Source organism: Heterocephalus glaber, unplaced genomic scaffold (genome assembly GCF_053883595.1).
Source record: "Heterocephalus glaber isolate CG9 unplaced genomic scaffold, H.glaber_assembly_v1.0 deba00001504, whole genome shotgun sequence".
In the NCBI taxonomy this organism is placed as follows: domain Eukaryota; kingdom Metazoa; phylum Chordata; class Mammalia; order Rodentia; family Bathyergidae; genus Heterocephalus; species Heterocephalus glaber.
In genome coordinates this window covers 73120036-73136197 of record NW_028258324.1, presented here as the reverse complement: position 1 = coordinate 73136197, position 16162 = coordinate 73120036, and the positions used below count along the sequence as shown (strand labels likewise).

At 54.6% G+C, this 16162-nt stretch overlaps 1 protein-coding gene across 1 annotated transcript; it reads left to right on the top strand.

Annotated features, from left to right (window-relative positions):
• Positions 1-528: 528 nt before the first annotated feature.
• Positions 529-14638, top strand: Ccr9 (C-C motif chemokine receptor 9). Its single transcript, XM_021259150.2, has 2 exons — positions 529-628; positions 12331-14638. Exon 2 carries the CDS (start codon positions 12346-12348, stop codon positions 13417-13419), a length of 1074 nt encoding a protein of 357 aa, XP_021114809.1. The 5' UTR covers positions 529-628; positions 12331-12345; the 3' UTR covers positions 13420-14638.
• Positions 14639-16162: the final 1524 nt, after the last annotated feature.

Genomic DNA, 16162 nt, shown 5'->3' with positions numbered 1-16162 from the left:
TTCCCAGCCACGCAGCATGTCGGTGACTCCAGACATGCACTGCCCATCAGCAGTGATGGAAATGCTGTGTCTGTGGTAGCCACCAGCTGCGTGTGGGTCCCGTCCCCGAGGGTCCAGCTAGTGTTCCAGTTACTTACGTCTCAGTGGCCACACGTGGCGGTGGCTCTGCACTGGACGGCTCAGCTCTCTGGTTCTAGAACTGGAGGGCCCGAGGATGCACAGTGGCGGGGTGGTGTCTCCTACAGGGCCCCACGCCCTGACATCTGACACACAGGTGCCCCGGCAAGCCAGCCAGGGCTGGTCCTCTCTACCAGGTTCCCCTTTCCCTGAAGCGGGGTGCTGTCTGCTCTTGGATTTCACAAAAGATGGTTTCCGCTGACCCCGGCAGTCCTCAGCTCAAGTCTCAGGCTGTAAGTGACAGAGAGTGCTGATTGCTGGAAGCCGCAGCAGGTGACTCCCCACCCTCCTGGGCTCCCACCAGTGAGGCGCAGGCAGGGGTGGCCTGGCTTCCTTCTGGTTTTCAGTGGGGAGCTGCTGCTCACAGCGCAGAGCTCACAGAGGCCTCCACAGCCCCGAGCAGCAGCCTCCTCCTCCTGCCTTCCCCGGAGCCCTGTTCCTGCTCCTCAAGGTGAGTAGCGCCCTGCCTCGCCTCACCCCTGTCCCACTGTCCCCGTGTCCTCAGCTGTGTGATCCCACGAGGGCTTCTGAATCCCAGATGGGCCCTTTTATGTACTCCAGGGGTCATGGGCACCAGATACTGGGCTAGAAACTCCCAGGGGCCAAAGGTGACTGGGGCCGCTTGCAGGGTGACTCATAAAGCTCCTTCCTCACCCACACACGTGAGTGTGGCCTGGGCTGTTTGGGAACTGTAGCTCTAAGGCAGGAGAAGCAGATTCTGGGGACAGGTGACAAGAGAGGGCCAGTGGCCTGTCCTCCAGTGCAGCACACGACGGCTGCTGGTCAGTGACAGCTCTGCACCAACTTGGCGTGGAGAGCGAGGTCCACAGCGATGAACTGGAAAGCAAGAGGAAGAATGGTGCGCGCAGCCCGAGCGCCTTCCGTGTGTGTGTGTGTGTGTGTGTGTGTGTGCACGTGTGCGTGTGTGGTTGTGTACAAAGAAGTGGTCGGAAACGATGTATCTCAGAAAGTGAACAGTGGCTGCGCTAGCAGAGGTTCTTATTTTGTCTAAATGTTTGGGTTTTTAAAATGTGCATTGTGAAAATACTCCTTTGTGATCAGAAAAACATAAAAAGCAAAGCTATTTTCAGCTACTCATCAGTGGACACTGGTTTGTCCCTTCAAACTCGCTCACCCTCTTTGGTTCAGAATTAGCTTGCTGGGCCAGGGATTTAGCTCAGTGGTTCCAGTGCTGCAAGGTCCTGAGTTCGATCCCCCGTACCAAAAAAAAAAAAAAGAATTAGCCTGCCACGCTGACAGGGCGGGAGGGAGGGCAGGGGTCGGGAGATGCCACCGCCACACTGCCAGCCGGGGGAGCCCATCCCCTGCCCCCTTGGCTGAAGGCGCCCAGGCTCGCTGGCCATTTCCTTGAGGGCAGCCCGAGCCCTTCGTTCCCTCTTTCTTCCAGTGTCCTCTGCCTGCCCTAAGCCGCCTTGCACCGCAGCCTCTGGGTGCCCTGGGCAGGGGGTGGGCGCCTGACCCAGGCTTGGCGGGCACACGGCTGGTAGCTGGCTCAGAGCCCCCACCCCAGGGTAGGGGGACAGAGCGGGAAGCTGGAGAAAATGCAAAAGATGATTCCATTTTCATATGGCGAACTGGAGAAAGGGCAAACCAAGCGCCACATTCCTGCCTCGCCTGAGGCCTGGGGTTAGGGGTGGTGAGCGGCCGGGGCTGTGGACTGGGGAGGGTCGGGCGTGCAAACTGTTTCGGTGTCGAGTTGGCACCTGAGGGACAGGAGAGGAAACGGGAAAGGTGGCTGGGCACGCAGGGTTCCAGGGTCCTTCCCAGTGGCCTCTCACCCTGGGGAATCAGCAGCTCTCCTGGTTTCCCTCCCAGGCCCCGACACCCAGCCTTCCAGCTTCCAGGACCTGTCGGTGCTCTTGCTGCCTTGGGACAGTGTTCCCTCCCCTATGCCTGTCCTCTTCTCTTTAGCCTCCCAGGGTCAGCGCCAATGTCACCTCCTCGTGAAGCCCTCCTGCATGTTCCCCAGTGCCCGGGTCACGCCTGGTCCTTCCATAAGGTGCCAGGCCGCCTCCCGGGCTCCTGGCACGGGCAGTAAGAGGGCTATGGCTACAGACGCCCTTGTCCCACAGACATTCTCCGCAGTGCTGCCCTTGGCTGTCCCTACCTGCGAGTAGCCTGGGCCATCCCCACCCTGTGTGCAGAAGGAACTGAGGCTCAGGAGAGTGAGTCCCTTCTGCCCCGCAGATGGAGACTTTAACTTCTGGTCACTCACTGTGCAGCAAGCACCCAGCCCTAGGCCACACCCAGGGGGGTGGGGAAGCTCCGGAGTTGGGCGCAGCTCTGGCTGAGGGGTTCCTTGTTCTCAGGAGGTTTTGTCGTGTGTGGGCTCTTCCTCCTCTCAGGGACAAGAGGAAAAAGAAAGCAAGCTTGGAGGCTGCAACTAGTGGGATAAAATATTAGGAAAGTATTCTGACAAAAATTAAAGGAAGCTGGATCGAAACTCTGAGCTGTCTGCAGTGTCTTCAGATGGTGGGGCTAGGGAAGGATATATTTTGTTTTTACTCTTCAGCTTTCCAAATGTTCTGAGCCAGAGCACATGTGTCATGGAAAAAAGCTATTTTGTTTAAATGTTTGCTGCATGCAAAGCTAGTCAGGATTACAAAGTTGCAAAAAGCAGCTTCCTCGAATTTAATTACTAGCTTTTCTTTTTCCTTGCTGGTTGCTTCCCATGGTAGAGGGGCCCGGATGCAAGTTCCTCTTTTGTACGAATTTTGTAAACAGGTGTACTGAGGGGAAGAGGGCTGGGTTCCTCCTCCCCCTCCCCTCCCCTCTTCCTTCTCCTTCTTTAAAGCTGACAAGTTAGGTTTGTTTTTTTTGACGTTAGTTTTATGACAGCTCTTAAAATTTCACCCTCAGTGAAATATTTAAGTAGCTTGCCAAATCTAAAGGAAAGAGGAAAGTTTCGTTTCCCACGGATCATTGTCATTGCCAGAGCCGTTCCTGTAGTGGCCAGCAGCACCGTTCACATCCTTCGATGTGCATTTGTATAAAAAGACTGTGCAAGGGAGTCTTCTCCGCCTCGCATTTCAACCTAGTAATTCTGGTGACCTCATTTCTATCCACTTCAGGTCTGTCTTCCTCTTTTTGTTGGCTACCTGTGGTTTCTTGAGTGGGTGTACCAACTGCTGGATAGTTAGGTTATTTCCATTTTCTTTTTGTTCTGCAAGAAAAGCCCACCTCAGTCGATGCCACGCGTGTGTCTTTATGCTCTTTTGTGAGAACCGAGCAGAGCGCCAGACGGTGAGCCGCTGAGTCCGGGGCGCTGAGCTCTGTAAGTGCTGACGGTGGCTTCGCCCTCCGCAGGGTCCCGTCCCTGGCCACGTCAGGGCCTTCACTGCTGTCCGCGCCCTCTCTTGCCATAGCCATTCTTCTTTCTTTGGGGGCTTCTTTGTTTGGAAAATGTTCTGATAGGTTTTTTTTTTTTTTTTTGGTACCAGGGATCGAACTCGGATCCTTGCGCTTGCACGGCAGGCGGCAGAACCACTGAGCTAAATCCCCGGCCCCGATATTTTCTAATTAATGTTCAACTTCCTCGTGTGTTTTCTGATGTGTGTCTCAAAAACTAGTCTCCCCACACTTTAATGAGATTAAATTGAAGTCTTCTAAATTCAGCCGGCTGTTTTTCATCTCTGGGAAAGAAAGTCATTCTGGGCCTCCTAGCTTTGCTTTTCTGCTGCTGGGTGAATTTCCTATCGAGAGACAGGTTTTGGGGACTCTCTGTGGTGGCCAGCGCGTGCCAGCAGATGTCTCGCAGCCGAAGTGCTGAACACTCAGGATCACTCAGGACGGTAACTCAGGCAGAGCTCGGGGTTCCCATGCTTAAGAAGAAAGGGGCAGGGTACAACCTCTGTGAAGAAAATGCATTTCCCACCCACCTGGAAATATTTCAAAATCACGATGAAAAGAAGCTGGAGACAAACGCAGTGCCCGTCTGTCGGCGGGGACTGTTCCGGGCTGCAGGCGGCTGCGCTTGAGGGCAGTGCGGAGGGGTGGCCGTGGAGGTGGGGAGATTGGCGGGCGCCGATGTGGGAAGCAAGTGCCGGGAGAAGCAGGACAAAACAGGCAGGGAAAGCAGACTGGGAAGGAAAATAACCCAGAGTTGGAAGCAGATACGTGGGGTGCTCAGATTACAGATGATTTTGATTTTCTCTCAGCTGTTGTGTGGTCATCACCTTTCCCACAAAAACATGTAACTTGTACCATAAAAGTCATAAAACGTAGTATTTTTAAAGATAAATGCCAGGGTTGTCCTGGGTCTGGGGCTGCAGCGAGGTCTGGTTGATGCCGAGGCCCAGGGGGTCTGGGCTGCCGCCTTGGCTCACATCCGACCCCCAGCAGGCTCTCCAGGGCCTGAGGGTCAGTTCCCAAGGCATTTCCCCCTCTTTTTTTTTCCTTTCAACAAATTTTCATAATTCTTGTTTAAATCTGATTTCAGATTTATTAAAGTCACAAATCAGGTCAGGAATGTCTAGGAACCCTTTACCCTGACATTGTTTAAATTTTCATTTTGCTCCATTGGCTTAACGGCTTTATTATTCTGTCTCTGTGTGTATGTGTGTATGTGTTTACATGCCGACCACACACACACAGACACACACGCACACACACACGCAGTTAGCAAAATTAGGAAATTAAACACCTATGCTGAATTACCATCCAATTCACAGTCCATATGAGGAATCCTCACAAAATATACTGAATGTTTAAAATAAAAATTTCATTATAGTAAAAGACACATTGCCATGAACCCTCCTCAAAATCTTCCCTTTGCTTTGAACACACTCATCCCAACATTCTTGCCACTTTCTGAAGCAGCTCTGTAGCATCCTTTCCTGAAAGTCTCCTCATGGCTGCCTGAATGTCCTGAATCCATTAAAATGTTTATGGCAATTTCTGCCAAATGAAACATGACATTATGTCCTCATCCAACGTATCCACTGGACCTGGCACTGTGTGACTTCTGGCTCCTCCCCAAGGTCAAAATGACCTGAATCGATTCAGGACAAGGAGGCAGCCAGGACAGCACAAGTAAGGACACTCAGGAAAGAGGACTGCAGAGCTGCTGCAGGAAGTGGTGAGGACCATGGGGCACGTGTGTTCAGAGTGAAAGGGAGGAACGTGAGGGCAATTCCTGGCAATGCGTCTTTCACTGTAATATTTTTAAATCAATGAGACATTCACTGTGTTTTTAGTTCACACCTTGATTTCCCAGCACGGTGGTGCCATTTATCATTGGGTGCTCCTCAGCGGGAGCCACCTTTCGGCCTCTTCAGTCTGGGACAGTTGCTTAGATCCTCTTCGTGTTGCTAGACCTTGGTGTGTCTGGATAATACCATCCAGCGACTTTTAGAAAGTCCACGTCAGGGTTTGTCTGGCTGGTGTTTGCTCATTATTGGGTTTAGGGCGATGTTTGTTGGGGACACGGATGTGGGGTCCCCCTCAGCCCACCTTTTAAGGATGAGCATGCGTGGCTCTGCTCGCCTGCTCTGTTATGTCTCATCCATTTTATTATGGATCTGGCCTCTGTTCTACTACCGAGCACCTATTCTGTCATCCTTCATCTAGTCCCCCGTCTACATCACCAGTTCCGTATTTGCCATCCGTTCTATCATCCATCGGTCCGTCTGTCTGCACACCTGTCTCATCTGCTGTTTGAAAATCGTGGTCCCCACATTCTTTCTCCTCAGTCCCCGAAGTCACAGCCCATGACCCGCAGGGCTCAGCTGTGTCGCTGCTGGCAGAAAGTTCTTGCTGCATCCTCTGGCCCTGATGTTCTCTTTACACCTCTTCACGCTAACAGCTTTCCCAGGGGCCTGCAGCAGCGCGCTGCAGGTATGTAGATCACGGGGTGTGCTCTGACGTGCGTGCTCAGCGCCTCTTAGGGGAACTGAGGAGCCAACCCACCCCCTGAGCCCCCAGGCCCTCCCTCCCCTCCTCGCTCACCAAGGAATCTCTGATCTGCTTTCGGTCCCTGTAGATTCACATGCATTATCTGGAGTTCTCTGCAAATGGAACCATACACTGTGTGCTTTGGGGTCGGGCCTCTTTACTCAGCATAATTACTTTGAGGTTTGTCCCTGTCGCTGTGAGACTCTGTCACTGGTTCCTTACGCATCCTATGGAGAGCCCACAGCTTATCCATTGGTTCACTACTTGGGGGGTTCCAGGTTGGGGCCACTGCATATAAAGCTGGTGTACAATTCCTCTGGGGACCTGTGCGTGCATTTTTCTTAGGTAAGTGCTCAGGGGTGGGCTGGTTGGGGTGTCAGGAAAGTGCGTATATGCGTCACTGCTTAGGGGCCGAACGCTGTTCTCCAAAGTGGCCCTGGCACTCTGCTTATGGAGGAGAAGGTTGGAGTCCTGCTGCTGCTGTGGAACAGAAGCCAAGGTTAGCTCTGGATCTGTGAAGCTGTCTTCTTCCAGGGCCTTGGGATGTGGCCTTGCTCACGGGGGTTGAGTCAAAGCCCTGCTCAGGCCATGCCTTCGGGTGAAGTCGAGCTACTGTTTCTGGGGTCACCTAAGGGTGGGTTCCCTACACCACCCAGGAACTCTACACCTTTCCCTGGGGCTTCCAGGGCCCAGAGCTTCTCAAAGCAACCACTGACCTGGGAGCTTTAGCGAATCCCTCATTGATGAAAAGGGCGGTGGTGGGGGAACCATTCAGGCAGACAGGGCTGGACAGAGAACTCAGCCAAGATAAACCAGGAGTGGTGGTGCCCTCTGGTAGTCCCAGCACTCGGGAGGCTGAGGCAGGAGGAGCGACACAAGTTCGAGGCCAGCCTGGGCTACATAGTGAGTTCAAGGGCAGCTGTGGCGAGACCCGGTCCCAAAAAACTAGAAAAGAGAGAGAGAGAGAGAGAGAGGGAGAGAGGGAGAATGAATGAGGATATAAAAGGGATGGGCTGGGAAAAAAAGGTAAGTGTCAAATACTAGAATCAGATGACTGGCAGAGCCAAAGAGGTCAATGAGGTCAAAAGAGAGGTTTCTCGGGCCGGGGATTTGACTCAGTGGTGCCGTGCCTGCCTAGCAAGCACAAGGTCCTGAGTTCGACCCCAGGTATGGGGCGGGGCTTCTTTCATTCCATGTTAACAACCAAGATGCTTCTGGAATCTAGAAGATTTGATATCAGCTCAACATGCACCTGGCTCTCGCTTGGGATTTTTCCCCCCGTAAGCATAAAGAGGCTTAATATCCAGTGTCTGTCTTTTTGGAGTTTGGTTGCTATTGTGCATTTACAAGCGAGCCCTCTTTTTGCTTTTTGCTCTCTTTCCAGAAGCAGGGCTGCTCCTGCCTGGCATGAGGCCCACAGAGCTCACAGTGGGTACGGTTGGCCCGGGCACCTCAGTGCACTCTCCACTCTGCCCTCCCTGGGGCTGGGGAAGGGGCTGCAGTGGGGAGGGCTCCAGAGAGACAGGCGTCAGGGTGTGCTGTGGACACAGACAGTGGGATTTCACACATAAGTAGCTGAGGTTGTTCCTTATCCTTAACGGGGGCGGGCTTGGATCCGTGTGTCTGTTCTGAAACTCATCCCAGCAGACGGCGGCGGGGAGAAGTCAGGTGACCGAAGGTCTGAAGCCCCAGACGGGCGCGTTGTGACACCGTGAAGCCCTCTCGCAACGCAACGGCCTGTGCTTCTCCAAGGGGCCAAGAGCTCAGCAAAACCGGCTGAGTCGGATCCTTAGGAAGGGAACTGTTAAGGGGAAAATGCTGAACTCTGCTGCCGCCCACGAAGCCAGGGGCTCCGGAGACAGCGTGGCCGAGAAGGAAGAGGTGTACTGAGAACCCGCCAGCCTGGCAGGCGGTGCTGGACAGCCTCAGCGAGCATCGAGCATCGCAGGGGACCGCAGGGGACTGACTCCGAGAAAGGGAGGGACGGGAGAGGAGCTGAGCCTGGGGAGGCGCTTGGCGTCCTCAGCTGGGAAGCGGAGGAGAAGTAGGCGAGTCCAGGGCCCAGCAAGCCTGTGCTGTAGCTCGGGATGAAGCACTGCTCAGCCGACCCCCAGGGCCACTCCAAGCTCCAGGCGGCCAAGGAGACACAGCAGGAAGCCAGGACGCCACTCTTCCCATCTGCCCCAGTGGCCCGTGGCACATCTGCAGGGCCACAGGAAGGTGCTTTCAGCAAAAGCAGCCTGGGGGGGGGGGTCCCTGAACCGTAACCTAGGCAACCGCTGTCATCAAAGCCCCACTTCAGAGGCTAAGAATGCATGGCCCAGCCCTGTGAGCACCAGAATCAGTGATCTTTAAAGTCGACTAAAAGCAAGTAAAACCGGAGAGTTTATATAGGTTTCCCCTTAGTTACAGAATCATTTCTTTCTTTTAGAGCCAATGTCATTAATTAATTATAGAATCAAATTATTCATGACTCACAAAAATATCTATGAATTTTAATGTCACTTAGTGCCTTGCAAAAATATTAAGAGCTTTAACTTTGTTTCTCTCATTGAGAAAAATCCGAGTTTTCCTCGTAGTTCATTGAAATTAAGCTGTCTTGGGCTAGCAAACCGCCCTTCCAAGGATACTGAAGCTCCGTGATCTATGGAAAGTGGTGGTCAAGACAATTTGTCAACTGAACTCTTTGATACATGAACAATTCTTCAGGGTGGCGACCAGGGTTATATAACTGCACCCCTGTAGCAACAAAGGTAATTAGTTTGGTCCTGGTGAGGTAAACAGGTGATTCTGTTGATGTGACAAGAGCCAGGCCCTTGAGGTCCTCCGTCTCTGGAAGTCACCTCTTGGTCCACAGAGCCAGGGACGCTTCTAAGACTGTTTGTCCCTTGGGCTCTCTCCTTGGGGTCTTGGGAAGCAGCCATACCCTGCAAGGCTGTTCCAGAGAACCAGAGAAGTGCGTCCAGCCACAACCCTCCGGGTGACTGGGACCAGCCTGGGCCTGGTTCCCACGCCGGGTGGGAGGCAGCTGTGGCATCCTCCACTCCTTCCTGGAAATATCCGGTTCCAGGTGCCCCCCGCCCCGCCCCGCCCGGGGCTCCCATGCCTCTGGCCCGCAGTACATGCACCACCACGATTCCAGATGGCGGGACAGGCTGAGAGTGGCTGGGGATCAGGAGGGGGGCGTCAAGGGTGCTCTCAGGCTCACGGCTCCGCCGGGCTGTCAGAGGCACTGGGCCCGGGGGCCACTGTCGGGGCTCTTCCTTTCTCCGGTGTGGGGACAGAGCGCTTTGGTGGTGAGCATCTGCCAATGCCCACTGCTGAGGACAAATTCATTTCCTTCCTTCCCTGTCTCCTTTGGCCCCATGGAGGATGTGCTTTGGAGGGATCTTTGCCCTGCTCTGTTGCTGCCCTGGGTGGAGATGGGGGTCTGGAGCCCCCAGGGGATTTAGAGAGCTGGTCAGGGAGGGGCCGGGACGCCCTGGGCCTTCTGGAGGGAGGCGAGCTGGCCTCAGGCTCAGAGGTGGGCAGGAAGCAGCGCCTGCCCCAGCAGGGCCTGCGGGAGCTGGGAGGCCAGTCACAGCGCGGGTGTGGCCCAAGGTCCCCCCTGGTGTTCGCCGTGTGAGGCCAGCATCAAGCAGCTGGCTGGCACCCTGGGCAGGGAGGCACCTTGGCGATGGTTTCTGAAGCCCGAAGACACAGCCAAGGGTGCAGGCTTGGAGGAGGATCGGGGTGGGGCACAGGAGTGGAAGTGGCTTTGTCTCCCTCAGGCCGGTGGGGGCGTGGGCAGGGCTGGGTCGTGTGCAGCTCCAGCTTGTGACAGTAGGGAGTGTTCACTGCACACTTCAGGGTGGGCAGACCGCTCATCTGCGTATTTTTGGAACAGCTCACTTTGAGGCAGAGTTTGCGACTCTGGTGTGAAGCTGAACGGAGCCTGGGAAGCTTCTCCCTGGTTGCTTGCAAAGCCAGCCCAAGCTGATGTAAACTGGGTTTTGTGTGTGTGAATGTAATTGCTTTAAAATATGCCTCAGGGCTCCCTGACTAACAACCAGACCCCTGGGCTGGAGCTCCGGGTCCTCCACCCTTGCCCAGCAAGCTGGCTCCCGCACTGGAAGACACACCACGCTCTCTCTCTCTCTCTCTCTCATCACTGCCTTGGCCTGGCTGCCCAGGGGCCTGCCCGTGCCAGCTCCAGTGTGCACTGTGGCAGACCTGTCCCTGCCTCTTCCCTGAAACATATGTCACCTGTGAGGTCTGTGTCACTGGAGTATGTGTCTCCTTGGGTTCTTCCGCCCAGGACACAGTGCCCAGGTTTCGGGGAGACCTCAAGTGAGAAGGGCTGGATGCATCAGCTCATGTAAAGCGGGAGGGGATTTCCCCCAGCTTCTCGAAGTTGTGGGCCCTTCCACCTGCCCCACCCTGAAGAACGGTCCCCAGGGACTCACTGCCCGGGTCCCTCTCTCTGCAGTAGAAGTTTCTCTTGTCACACACTGGAGGTGGAGCCACCACTGAATGTCCGATTTTCCCAGGGGTGGCCCAGTTTCCTTGGTACTTGGGGTTCTCCTGCTACTTCCTGCCAGCCAGGACTCAGGGAGGACGGGCTTTGGGTGTGAGCTTCACAACTCAGGAGACAGCAGCCTTCTCCTGCCTGGTGCCTGCTGTCGGCCAGCTCAGCATGGCCTGGTGTCCAATAAGTGTGCACACGCATGCACACACTTGCACATACAGGCCCAGTGAGGCTAAGGAGATGCTGTTAGCCAGAATTCAATGCCTTCTGAAGGACTCTCTGAAACTTTCCTGTGCTATGCACAGTTGGAATAAAACCAATTTGGTGGGGCTTTATCGGAGGCTCCCGTGTACACAGGAGGATTGCAAACTTCACAGAAAGCACCACAGTATGATATGCAGACTCTCCGCTATTTAACACTAGTGTTTCACTCAAAACACGACTACAGAGATGAAGCCCAGCTAACTGGAGGCACAGAATATTTTATTATTTCAAGATAAATATTTAGGTGCATAAACTAAATACCTGTGCCTGAATATTTGTTAGCTATTCAGAACAGAATCAGAACAGAATAAGAACAGCCTCCTGTGGCTTTGGGGCGACCTCTAGCCCACACAGCCCAACGACCGAACAGCTGTGGCAGTTGCCTGAGGAGAAGCAGAGGCAGAGATGCATTTGGCAGGGACATCGGCCCGGACAGGACAGCGAGAGTTGGCGTCCGCCAAGGGCCAAGTGAGAGCAAGGGGTGCTGAGCTGGAGTGGCCCGGCTGCCCCTGCCCGCCCCGGCCTCCTCCACCCCTCACCCGGGTTGGGTCCCGGGACGCAGAGCTCAGGTCCTCATCTCTAGCTTGTTTCCTTTTCCTCTGGCAGGGGTTCTAGGACAGCTCTGGGCCGGGCAACTGTGGGAAGTGGGTGAGCTGGGCGTGGTGGGGCACACGTGCAATCCCAGCACTTGGGAGGCTGAGGCAGAAGGACTGCTGTGAGTTTGAGGCCAGCCTGGGCTACATAGTGAGGCCCTGTCTCAAAATATAATGAAACAACAACAAAAACCAGGTCCTTCGTGAATAAGCTAAGTCCCATGAGTGTGGGAAATGTGCCTGACTTATTTACCACTTTATCCCAGTGCCCAGCCTAGAAACCACCCTGCAGTAGGTCCTCCACTAACATTTGTGGAATATTTATTCACAACCTGTGATGGTCCGTTTTCTGTTGCTATAACAAATGCCAGATGCTGGATAATCTGTAAAGAGAAGAGGTTCATTTAGCTCAGTTTGGGAGGCTAAATGCCCATGGGCAACCCCATGGGGTCAGCCCTGGTGAGGGCCTCTGGCCACATCCCAACACGGCAGCTGACACCATGGTGGGAGCATGAAGGAGAGGAACGAGCAGTCACGGGGCAGACAGGGTTCGGGAGGCCCCGGGTGAAGCTCTTTGTGTGACAATTTGCCATCACAGGAACTAGCTGGGGTCCTAAGAGAACGCCACTGACCACTCCCCCCAGGGCCCCACCTCTGGGAGGCTCTGCTGCCCAGCACTGCCACCCGAGGGACCACTGTTCCGGTGCACAAGGCTTTGCGTGACACTCCAGGCTCACACCCGGGAAGACATCTGGGATTCCTACTTCCCAGGCATTGGTGTCTTTTGCCTTGTCACAGATTGCTGGGGCTGGTGGGCTCCATCCAAAGAGCCCCAAAGACTGTCCTTGACTGAGTGCCATCTTGTGTCCCTTACAGAGCCTCCTGCCTAACATGTCTGGGGACTACAGCTACGACTCCACATCTCCTGTGGACGACTACGTGGCCTTCAACCTCACCGATCTCTTCTGCAAGAAAACCAACGTCAGGCAGTTTGCCAGCCACTTCCTCCCGCCCCTGTACTGGCTCGTGTTCGTCCTGGGCACCGTGGGCAACAGCCTGGTCGCCCTTGTCTACTGGTACTGCACGAGAGTGAAGACCATGACCGACATGTTCCTCCTGAACCTGGCAATCGCCGACCTTCTCTTTCTGGTCACCCTCCCCTTCTGGGCCATCGCTGCTGCTGACCAGTGGAAATTCCAGACCTTCACGTGCAAGGTGGTCAATGGACTCTTCCGGATGAACTTCTACAGCTGCGTGCTGCTGCTCATGTGCATCAGTGTGGACAGGTACATCGCCATCGCGCAGGCCATGAAGGCACAGGTGTGGAGGCGGAAACGCCTCGTGTACAGCAGAATGGGCTGCTGTGCTGTCTGGGTGCTGGCCGTGGCGCTCTGCCTCCCAGAGGTCCTGTACAGCCAAGTCAAGAGGGAGTCTGGAGTGGCTGCCTGCACCATGGTGTACCCGGGGGGCGAGAGCGCCAGAGTGAAGTCCGCGGTCCTGACCCTGAAGGTCGTCCTGGGCTTCTTCCTGCCCTTCGTGGTCATGGCCTTCTGCTACACCATCATCATCCACACCCTGAAGCAGGCTAAGAGGTCGTCCAAGCACAAGGCCCTCAAGGTGGCCACCGCCGTCCTCACCGTCTTCGTCTTGTTGCAGTTCCCCTACAGCTGCATCCTGCTGCTGCACACCGTAGACGCCTACGCCGTGTTCATCTCCAGCTGCGCCACGTCCATCAACATCGACCTCTGTCTCCAGGTCACTCAGACCCTTGCCTTCTTCCACAGCTGCCTGAACCCCATTCTCTATGTTTTTGTGGGTGAGAGGTTCCGCCGGGATCTTGTGAAAACCCTGAAGAACTTGGGGTGCATCAGCCAGGCCCAGTGGGTGTCCTACACCAGGCGACAGGGAAGCCTGAAGCTGTCATCCATGTTGCTGGAGACGACGTCTGCAGCGCTGCCCCTGTGAGGACCTTCCCCTTGGAGGCCCTCGGTCCTTCCGGCAGCCCTGGGACAGGCAGGCCCTGTTTCCCACTGAGAGACCAGAGGGTCCACAGGGTAGAAAGAAGTGAGTGGGGAACGCAGAAAGGGGTAACTGAAAAGCATTATCACGTTCAGCCTTAACTTTCCACAACTGACTGCTCCAGAGTCCACCGCCGGGCACATTCCGGAGGAGGACGGAGAAGCAGGGGCAAGGTCCTGGGTTCGAACTGCTGGCCTGGAACAGCCTCGGGGTGTCTCAGTGCTCTGGGAGCTGTCCTGGCTTCAGACAGCAAAGCCTTGCCGGACGCGTCCGTTTCGGGACGTCTCCCTTGTGGGTTTGAGCCTGAGCCCCCCACCAGCTCCCACAGTTTCTCTCTCTAGAACCTTTCCTAACAATCGCAGATCCCTTTGCTCTGGTGCCTTTGGTCCCTGGAGGTCCTTACTTCTCTTTGGAAGCCAAGTGCAGGACTGGTCAGGGAGCCCCCGGACAACTGACCACACCCACAAGCCACCAGTCTCTCGGCTGCCACTGCATTTCCGGGCCTGCGGGAGGCCTGGGCTGCCACACGTGGCTGTGGGGCTGTTCTGGCCGCTGGTGCCGAGTGATGCACAGCACGACCGGCCCAGCCCTGTCTGCGCCCTCGAAGGTGGCCTGGCTCTGTTGTTCTCTTCCAAGGCTGCTGGAGGGAGGCCTGCGTGGGCTTCTTCCCCTTTCCTTCCTCTACAGTGCCTGCATTTTGTTAGCTTTTTGCTCTAGACATTAGGCTGAAAAATACATGTGATGTAACTGACTTTTGCTTTGTGCCCTTGTTTTAACTACTTGGCAAATTCATCACATTTGAAAACACTTTAGACATTGGAAAAGTGCTTTTTAATGTATATTTAAAACATTCATCGGTTGCTCCTTTCTTTCCCCTACCCTAGTATTTTATGTGGATGTAATTATGGGGTCAAATAGACAAATCATGTGTGGGAAGAGGAAGAGAAGGAGGTAAGAAAATAAAATCTCCAATAAAACTGTCTTGGCTGAACAGTTTTTAAAAATTCTTTTCTCTGGACAAATTTACTTCTCAAGTTTTCCCCCATTAGTCAAATGGGATTTCAAGCAGGCAACTGGAGCAGTGCATAAAGCCCCAGGGTTTGCCACTTTCTTCAGCAGAAGTGTCTGGTTTCCCCAGGGTATAGCAGATTTCGGGGGCCTCAGTCCTGACACCGTCCCTGCCCAAAGGGGACACAAAAACAGCGGACCCTGCTGTGTTAGCCTTCTTCTCCCTGCCCACAGAACAGTACCAGGGAGGACCAAGGGGCAACACGGGGGCTCACGAACCCAACCCCACGGGTGGCTGTGTGCGTAGTGGGTGGTAGGAAAGGTCAGGTCCAGGAGCAGCACACCAGGTGGGCCCAGGACAACAGCACCACGTCTGTCGTCAGAGGGAGGGCGCCTTCCCCGAGTCATGTGACCACCCATGTGATTGTCATTTCCAAGAGGAGACTGGGGGTCTGGCCTTCCGAGAACTTGGGAGAATAAAGAAACAGGAGACAGGCTTAGGAGCAGTGTGTGGCCAGGTGGGCAGACACAGTGGAGCTTGGGGAACCAAGACTGAACACCATGATGGAGACTCAGCATGAGGGCCAAGGGCAATGACACTCTGGCCGATGTACATTGATTGGAAAAAATGCTGGGGACTCCATTCCCCCTGAGGTGTTTAAAACAGAAATGGGGGAACTGGCAGCGCTGCCTTGTACCCCAGTGCCTGGCAACCACACCTACTTCTGAGAACTCCTTCTAGCGCCCCATCCCGGTTGGGTGTCCTAGGCCCAGCGTGCATCGAGATAGATCAGGGATGTGCCGTAACTCTGTCACATTTCAAAGATCTGCACTACCCTTTGTGGATCAGGTGTTTGCTTTTCAAATGATTACCTAAACAGGGCAGATAAAAATGGTAGCATTAATTAGAATTTTACTTTTAAATTAAACCTGATTTCAGTAACAGGTTAATGGCGAAATGGAAACAGGAGGGTGAGCAGCAAGGTCTTCGAGGAGCTGGGGCCCACTCAACGCTCCCAGGAAGGGGGTTGTGAGTACTTTTGACCTGGAGATGAAGGAGGCCCTTAATAAAGACCCGCACTTTACCTTGCCTCTGTAAGTGAAGGTTAAGACATGAAATGCAACATGTCTTTGTTATTTTTAAGTGGGCTTTTTAAATGAGACTTAAACTGAAACAACTTTAAGTCATACATCACACCACACGTACACAAATACTGCTTGGAAGTAGACCGCTTAGATGATAAGATTTGGTCTTTTGGGGCTGTCAAACACGCAGAATATCCATGCACCCATCCATGCACCCATCCATCCATCCATCCATCCATCCGCTTATCCATCCTCCCACCTGCCCATCCATCCATCCCATCCCCACCCACCCATCCACATCAGCTCCTGTTTTGGGAGGAGTGGGCTGCAAGTCCCCTCCCAGATTCCCCAGGGGCTTGTGGTCAGGACGTGGGTCCCCAGGGATATGGAGGGTGGGCATCGGCCCCTAAGCCTCTGAGAAGGCTGAGGTCTGGGCCCTGGTCCCCACAGCCTGGCTTTGTGGTCCACAGCTGGGCCTCCCCTGGGAGTCTGGGCACCTGCACGCTAGGCGGGGCAGATGTCATAACCGACCTCCTTTGCCAGGGGACAGAGCTGGACCTCAGTGAGCACCGGCAGCGCTGGACACGAGACTGGC